This window comes from Miniopterus natalensis, chromosome X (assembly GCF_054644295.1).
Source record: "Miniopterus natalensis isolate mMinNat1 chromosome X, mMinNat1.hap1, whole genome shotgun sequence".
Lineage (NCBI taxonomy): Eukaryota > Metazoa > Chordata > Mammalia > Chiroptera > Miniopteridae > Miniopterus > Miniopterus natalensis.
The window spans coordinates 60,713,950-60,722,678 of record NC_142103.1 but is presented as its reverse complement, the minus strand read 5'-3'; the positions used below and the strand labels follow the sequence as shown (position 1 = coordinate 60,722,678).

General features: G+C 41.5%; 1 protein-coding gene across 2 annotated transcripts in view; it reads right to left on the bottom strand.

Moving 5' to 3' along the window:
- Window positions 1-407: 407 nt before the first annotated feature.
- OPHN1 (oligophrenin 1) overlaps window positions 408-8,729 on the bottom strand; it is a 507,400-nt gene continuing 499,078 nt past the window's right edge. For both annotated transcript variants that reach the window (XM_016203882.2, XM_016203883.2), the window contains 4 exons: window positions 7,843-8,008; window positions 6,514-6,564; window positions 2,436-2,477; window positions 408-1,194 (listed from right to left, as the gene is read on the bottom strand). In XM_016203882.2, coding sequence (XP_016059368.1) covers window positions 2,444-2,477; window positions 6,514-6,564; window positions 7,843-8,008 — 251 coding nt within the window. In that variant the 3' untranslated portion in view covers window positions 408-1,194; window positions 2,436-2,443. The remainder of the gene's footprint in view (window positions 1,195-2,435; window positions 2,478-6,513; window positions 6,565-7,842; window positions 8,009-8,729) is intronic.

Sequence of the window (8,729 nt, the reverse complement as noted above, 5' to 3'; positions counted from 1 at the left end):
TCCTTCCTTCCTTCCTTCCTTCCTTCCTTCCTTCCTTCCTTCCTTCCTTCCTTCCTTCCTTCCTTCCTTCCTTCCTCCTTCCCTTCCTTCCCTTCCCTTCCCTTCCCTTCCCTTCCCTTCCCTTCCCTTCCCTTCCCTTCCCTTCCCTTCCCTTCCCTTCCCTTCCCTTCCCTTCCCTTCCCTTCCCTTCCTTCCCTTCCCTTCCCTTCCTTCCCTTCTTTCTTTCTTTCTTTCTTTCTTTCTTTCTTTCTTTCTTTCTTTCTTTCTTTCTTTCTTTCTTTCTTTCTTTCTTTCTCTCTCTCTCTCTCTCTCTCTCTCTCTCTTCTCTCTCTCTCTCTTTCTTCTTTCTTTCTTTCTTTCTTTCTTTCTTTCTTTCTTTCTTTCTTTCTTTCTTTCTTTCTTTCTTCTTTCTTCTTTCTTCTTTCTTCTTTTCTTTTTCTTTTTCTTTCCTGATTGCTTGGAAAGGAAGCTGCCAGGACAAAACAGGCAGAAGAATAATTCAAACAGAACTAGGCTTTGACATGCAAAACGTGTTTTATGGATATGTCCTAAGCGGCTATATGCAAGAGCAGGAAGGCCACCTTCCTGGGTCCACATGGAGGATTTGTGGCAGGCATCACCCAAGCTGTCTGGACCCACAGGAGCAGACAGGTTCTTGGCTATATATTGCAGTGCCAGAGCTCCAACCTGGCACCAGGGTCCACATCATCAGTAAGATACATGTTATGATTCTCTAACGTTTAGCAAACGTTCCTACTCCCCTGCTTCCAAGGTAAGCAATGGCCCCAACCCAAGCAGCTTTTAATTCAGGGTGAAACCTTTGAGATCAGTGGTTAGCCCCAAATCTTTCAGAGTTTGATGTCCTTTTGAGGAGGCAGGAAGTTCAGAGAAGAGTTGAAAACTGAGCTCTGGTCAGTGGATAGCTTGGTTTATGCAGAGTCTGGCTTGAGGGAGTTCAGCCATTCACAGTCTTACAGGAGCTCAAGATAGACCTTCTGAGGGGATAAAGACAGAATAAAAAGGAGAAATAAACCTGTTCTAGGACATGTGTCTCCTATATATAGGATCCCAGAGCCTGAAGGTGCAGGGCCAGGAAGGAGCTGCTCTTCAGCACAAAATGACTCAGCACACAGGGTTTGAAGAAGACCCTTCCAGAACCTGAACAGGGTCTTCTGAGGCCAAAGCTTTTAAAACCTGAAAGGGAAAGAAGAGAATAGGGAATTAGCTAGGACTGGTCAAGCACTTAGCCACTGAGCAGTGGGGCCTCTCTTGATAGTTAGCTAAGCATACAATTGGTAGCTAACCTTCTGATTAATAGGGCCTAGCTAGGAAAAGGCCCTTATAATTCTGATCCCATGAAACAGGGCCTAAGACAGTCTTATATTCAGGAATAGAAACTGTGTACCTTAGGCCTCAACTCTAATCCCCAAAAAGTCTACAGGGATGCAGAAGCCTGATACCTCTGAGATTATCCCCCAACCCACCGTAACATGGCCACTGCCTTTATAGCACTTATAGCACTAAAATTACAAACTTCCTTTTATTGGGACTTCACCTCCACGAGGGCTGATAAGGATAAAACTTATCAAGCTCTGCATCTCTGAGGACTAGCAGTGATAAAAAAGAAAAGGAAGCTTGAGGAACACATGGAAAGTTCTGCTCCAGACACCTGGATCTCATTTATGTGTATATTGGTTCATGTTATGCCAGCAATCTGATAGTCAAACAATCAGAACTCCCAGATAAAGAATTTCCATGATCTCCATGGCTCCTGTTGACTTTGGCAAGTTACCTATCCTCTCTGAACCTCAGTTCCTTTATTTGTTGAGTTAAAATACACATTATCCTCTCTATATCTGGCATTTGATATGAATCAAATGATCTAATGAATGTGAAAGTGCCTTATGTCTGACAAATTTAAAGGACCAAGGAAGTTTCAGGGGGGTAACACTGAAATAGTGATTTGGTCTGAAGGAATGAAGTCTTATTACAGATACAAAGATGGACTCTTGGTACCTGCTATAATGCCAAGAGAGGTTACTGATCATCTTATAGACCCAAAGAATGCCAGAGTTAGAAGGTTCCAACTTTTTCATTTTACAGATAGGGAAACTGAAGCTCAGAGAATGAAATGTATTTGCCCAAAATGTCACAGTCTAGGATTCCTAACAAACTTGATTCAAAGGCAATTTGTAAAACTACACTGTAGTTTTGCTGGGGGAGAAGGAAAAGAAAGAGACTTAAAAACACAGAGAATCTCAGAATTAGAAGGCAATAAGTTTAAGGGTCATGTAATTATAGGGTAATGAATTGAGGCATGAAGGTAAGTTTCCACCCTCTGAACCAACACAGTATTCCAATCCTCAGAAACTCAGATCCTATAAGGAAGGCTTATGTGTAACAAGATTCTCTAATCAATGTGGGAGACTACATACCTGAGTCTTCAACTCTCATCTCCAGGAAGTCTGCCTTGAGAACTGTGGGTAAAAGAAGAAAGACATTTCACTAAGACTCTAGAAATCATAATCGGAAAGGTAAAGCAAGGGTAAGGGTGGTCATTATGTGCCAGTGTCAATGTGGATATTTTAAAAATGGGGGAGTGATTCCATCCATATTTTTCAAAGCATTCAGCTCCATGCTTATAGGTTGAGCTACCTCTCTGGCAGCTTTAGAGAGGCCAGTCTCCCAGACACAAAAACATTTTATGTGCCAGGCCTTGAATGCAAGACTGTGGAAGGCTATGGGAGCCCAGAGAAATTGGCCCAAGACCAAATACTGTATTCTGTAATTATCTCTAATAGGAAGACGGGCAAGGAAGGAGGGCAAATGCCATGCAAAACATGAATCCTCCATTGATGTGAAGACCAACTCAGCCTTGCCTGGCCTCTTCATGTGCTCAGATCAGTCCTAAATTAGCTTTGTCTAAAGACAGATGGAGGGAAAAGACAATCCTACAGAGTCAAACCCCCATCTAGTGTGGCCAAGATAGTCCAGGCAACAGCTGGTCCCAGGGCTATATCCTCAGCATTGTTTTTTTCTTTTCTCTCTCGTAAGTCTATTTACACTTACTTCCTGAGTGGTCATATTCCCATCCATGCTTTCAATCACCACCAAATACTAAGGATTCTGCCCCCAAAAGAGCTACTATTCACATTTTGGTATATGTGAATGCCCTCATGAAGTCTAATAGTTATACTCAAAAGTTCTACACTAAATCTTTGTAGGTCCAGCCCCAACTACTAGTTTATGTTGCAGTTACCTAGTGAACATCTTCATCTGGATGCCCCATAGGGACTTCAAAAACAGTGTCCAAAGTTGAGCAGAACAACTTTTCCACAAGACTTGTTCCTCCATGATTAATTATTGTTACCATCTACTTAATTACCCAAGGTTAGGTTTTCCTCTCTTAATCCTCCATGTTACATGTTTGAAAAGTCAACAAGGTCTTAAGTGAATCTATCTCAAACCTCTCCTTCCATTTTATTCCTACTGGCAATGCCAGAGGTCAGAGCCTTATCAACTCTTGTCAGGATGATTAGCCTCCTAATTGGTCACTCCAGTCTTTATTTTCCCATCTAAACTCCCCATCACCAACAGAATTATTGTTCTTACAACTCAAACAACTCTGAATATGCATTATCATGCTTAAAAGTCTTCCATAACTCCCAATGGACTACAGTATAAAGACCAAACTCCTTAGTATGTTGTACAGGGCCTTTATAATCTGGCCCCAATCCCTCTTCCTGGACTCACCTCCAGCTAAGCTTCCCTCTTCTCACCTCCACATTCTAGCCAAAGTGGGACACTAATCACTTCCTTAACCTGTGTTACTGAAATGTCTTCCCCCACCCCCATTCTCGATGAACCACCTCTCTTTTCCCTTGTTTTATTTTTTAAAAATTGTTGTGAAAGGGAGATGAATGAAGGAGTGAAGTCATTCAAATGTCAGGTGTACAAATTAGAAGCAAAAAGGGGCAGAACAAAAGTTAAACAGATCATAATTTTCATTAGAGATGAGAGAAGAGCTTGGCAACAATGTTCATAGATGGGATTAACTGGCTAGTCTGAGGATCTTGACCAGTAGCCAGCATGAAGTTTCAATGATACAGGTGGTGGTTAAAATGTGGGGGCCTATACAGAAGGGGTGGTTTCCGATGTAAATGCTGAGTGGGAGAAACATGTGGGTACCTAGGATGGTGGCTGATGGCATACTGAAGAATAGGTGTACCCACTTTGGTCTTATATACACTCCTACCAAGATGGAATCTAGAGAAAAAGATTTAATCTAGGTTCCAGAGGCCTAGACATAAGGTAGGCAGAATGGTGCTCCAGCCTAAAGTGCCACCTTATGTTGTAGTTGGTCCAAGACTTTCCTGACCACTAGCTGCCAAAGTCCTGGCAGTAGTTACCAATATTTCCATGCTCTCAACACGTTTAGCTATAGTTTCCGCATGGGAAGTCAGTCTTCGTTAAGGATTCTATTGGACTATGTTCACTCCTCTTACATATTCCTTCTCAATGTCTTGGCTCTCTGTCCAAGGCTACAAACCAATCCCTCACATTTTTTTGGTGTTTCTATTTATCTTTTAAATCCCAGATCAGATATCACCTCTTCTAAAAAGCTTTCCTACAGATGTGCCCAGTTCATTATGCAAATTCTAGCTTACTTCACTCTATTTCCTTGGTATTTATTTCTCATATGGCTTATTCTAAAGAGGGAGAAAGGACCACCAAGAAGTAGGAAGTAGTCCTGTTCATATGTGAGTACTTTATTAAGAGTATTAAACTCTCTCTCTCTTTCTCCCCTTCCCTCTCTTCCCCTCCCTCCCTTTCCCTTTCCCTTTCCCTTTCCCTTTCCCTTTCCCTTTCCCTTTCCCTTTCCCTTTCCCTTTCCCTTTCCCTTTCCCTTTCCCTTCCCCTTCCCCTTCCCCTTCCCCTTTCCCTTTCCCTTTCCCTTTCCCTTTCCCTTTCCCTTTCCCTTTCCCTTTCCCTCTCCTTCTCCCTCTCTCTTTATCTGTTTTCCTTTTCTTCCCTCAAGGTAAACATTTTATTAGGCCTGCTTCAAAAATGTTCTAGGTGAAAACTTTATTTTCATTCTATCAGTAAGAGAAATCTGGGGTTTTAACCTCATTTTTATTTGTTATAATAGAATAAATGGTAAATTATTACCTAAGGAGAATTTGGCCTAGCCCAGGGTTCCCTGTGAGTGTCTGCTAAGCAGAACTAGGGTGACCTGCTGTGGAGAATCATGTTCTGGTGAGGCAGCTCCCACAGTTTTGACTAGATGATGTCTAACTTACCTCATTTCACTACTGGTAAAGGCACACTGTTCTGCTTTTAACTAACCACCTACAAGAGTTATACTCCTGTTACCCATCCAGAAGCACAATTTCAAACTTTCTCATAAGCAACATGAAGCACATTCACAAAAGAGTCCCTGAAGGCTGTTCTGGTCAAGACAGTCCCAAATGCCAGGTCTTAGACAGTCTGTATCAGCACTTAAGATAAAGGAAGAAGGGAAAGGAGGGAGAGAGAAAGAGAGAGAAGGAGGAAATAAAACAAAACAGATTCTCAGGCCCTACTCTTAGAGATTCTGTTTTAGTGTGTCTAGAGTGGAAGGCAGGATTTTTGTGTTTGTTTTTTTCCTTCAAATTTTTCAAGGTGATTTATATGTGCAGCTATTTTTAGAACAACAACTTAAATAGAATGTTTACCTCTGAAATGAGGGCTATGCTTATTCTAACACAGTTTATATTAGAGTGTTGCATTCTATATATTCTTGTGAGCTGCCCCTTAAGAATATAATAGGTTCTAAATAAGTAAACTAACAAAAAATAAGACCTACACTGAGTGCAAAGTTTTTGTAATACAACTTGGCATGTGATTACTGTGTGTGTGTGTGTGTATGTGTGTGTGTGTGTGTGTGAGAGAGAGAGAGAGAGAGAGAGAGAGAGAGAGAGAGAGAGAGAGAGAGGGAGAGAGGGAGGGAGAGAGAGAGGGAGGGAGAGAGAAAGAGGGAGGGAGACACAGAGAGGGAGGGAGAAAGAGAGAGAGGGAGAGAAAAGCAGAAAGAGAAAGGGATGGAAATGCAGAGAGGCAAAGATACAGGTAAAGAAAGAGAGACATGGGGAGAGAGACAGAAAACATACAGAAACAGGTAAAGAAAGAGAGACAAGGGGAGAGAGAAAAAGAATGAAACAGAGTGAAACAGAGGGACAAAGGCAGAAACAGAGATAAGTAGAAAAACACAAGGAGAGACAGAAAGAGACTGAGAATGACAGAGACACCAAAAGAAACAGTGTAAGAGAAACAAATAGAGTGACAAAAGACAAAGAGACTAACAGGTAGAGGAAAAAAGATAGAAACACAGGGTGAGAGACAGAGACAGAGTTGTGGAAAGAAAGGGACAACACAGAGACAAAAAACAGATACAGGGAAATAAAAAAGAGAATATAAAAGAGCAAATGAAATATTTCTGATACATCTATTAAAAAGTGATATTGTTTTTCTTACCTTCCTGTTTTCCGGGAAGCTGTTTCAAAGAACCTGGTCCTGGAAGCCACCCTGTAAACAGAAGCCAACCAAGTCCTATGAGTTGCTTTGGAATTTGTGTGAGAACCAATGCCCAATGTAAGAACAAGAAAATATAAATCAGATGGGCCATGAATGCCAGGCTCTGCCTTAGCTTGCAAAGGATCTGGGTCTGAGGAGAAAGCCAAGTATCAGAATGTGAAATGGCTCAGAGACCATAGGCACTCTCAAGGCTATGGTTGATACCTTTGCTCCCTGTTGGTTCAGAATGGTCTAAGTATGTTGCTCATTCAGGTTATTCTTGGAAGAAATAAGTGAAAAGAGTCCTAGGTTTCAAAGTATAATTTTTGGCATTATGAAATACACTTAGCTAATTGGTCAAAATGACTGAAGCTTTTTAAAAACTTGCCCTATGCCCTGGACGATGTGGCTCAGTTGGTTGAGCATCATCCCATGAACCAAAGGTCGCCAGTTTTATTCCCAGTCAAGGCACATGCCTGGGTTGCAAGCTGCATCCCCAGTAGGGGGCATGCAGGAGGCAGCGATGTTTCTCTCTCACATCAGTGCTTCTCTCTCTCTTTTCCTCTCTCTTTAAAACCAATGAAAAATAAATAAATAAAATAAAGATTTGCCCCATTTTACAATTATGGAAAACAAGAGACACAGAAAAAGTAAAAACCAGGAGGAACTATAATGAGAGTCCCAGGCAGTGACTGAGGAGAAGACAGCCAGTTTGACTGTGGCCAAACAAGGCCAGTCCCTGAGAACTGTCCCAGTGTAACAGCTTTATCTCTGGCTTCTTGGTTTGCAGTCCAGCCTTAGGAAGGTGTGTGGGACATCAGCTCAGGCTCTCTGGAGGATCTGAGTCATTTTGGAATTTTAAAAAGGCATACACTTGCTTTAAAAAAAAAAAAAAAAGCCTCAAAGCACAATTACAGTGAATGAATTTGTTCATTAAATTACTTTTAAAACCAGTAGTAATAACAAGAAAAAAGAAAAATTCCAGAGCCAAGTGAGCATGAAAACAGAAGGTAATCTTATCACCCTTCAGAGATCAATATAGCCAGAAACAATGGGTCTCCTATTAGGTACTAAAGTTCGAACTCATCAGCTTTGGAGAAATCTCTCAGCCTTCAATGTTGAGTAGAACACTCTGAACAGGACTGGTCTGTACGTTCCCATAGACTACGAAGTGAATGATGCCCAGGACTGTGCACTGTACACCCTTCAAAGCCATAATGGTAATCCTGAAAGCATTCCTGGTGGCCTAAGATGGGCCTTAGGTCAAGGATAAGGAATAACTCTACTTACATGGATGACGGGATTTCCCCTGCATTGCCAGCTACAATATCTGGCTTTGGTTCTGTTTTCTGAGGAGTAGCTATCCGGCAGAAAGGGTCTGGAGGCCTCACTGGTGGACGGATGATGGTTGGCTTTTCTCCTGGAGGCTGCACTTTGCTGAAACTGTCAGAGTCTCCTGCAAGAGAAAACAACATCAAGAACCTTGATGGTTAGCCAAATGGAAAACTACACAATATCAGAGTTATCTAGGCCACTTCCCCTGGCACCCATTTCTCTTTGGTCACTAACAACTCTGGAGTTTTGTATTTTTTAAAATAATTCTTCCAGCAGTTACCCCTTCAGAAAGTTTATGTTTGAACACCAGCTCTGAAGTTCACATTTGTGTAACGTAGGGTATGTCACATCAATTTGCTGAGTCTCAGTTCCCTTATCTATATAATCAAGATGAATAATACAGTATTTTACCAAGATATTGAGATATTTTAATTAGGCATTAATATGTTTAGTACAGTGCCTGGCACATAGTAGGTGCTTAGTCAATGTTTGATGATGAATCTGAATTTGTTAAATTCACCACCACCAAAATTCAAACCTTTGTCACTTAGGCCTTGACTATTGTAGCAGTCTCCTACACTGCCTTCCTGCCTCTCAGTCTCCAGTATCCAGGTCAGTCAGTATAAAATAAATATACATAATTTTATAAGACATTTCTGGAAAGAATATGGTGAAATGAATGCACTCACACATTGTTGGTGGCACTGTACATTGGGCTTGTTCTATCTAGATAGCCATCAAGAATTCTGCAACAGTGTGGATGAAATGCAGAAATCACACATATGAGGCAGTTCATACTCAGTGATCCAGTTGATCCACTTTGGGGATAAGATCCAAAGGAA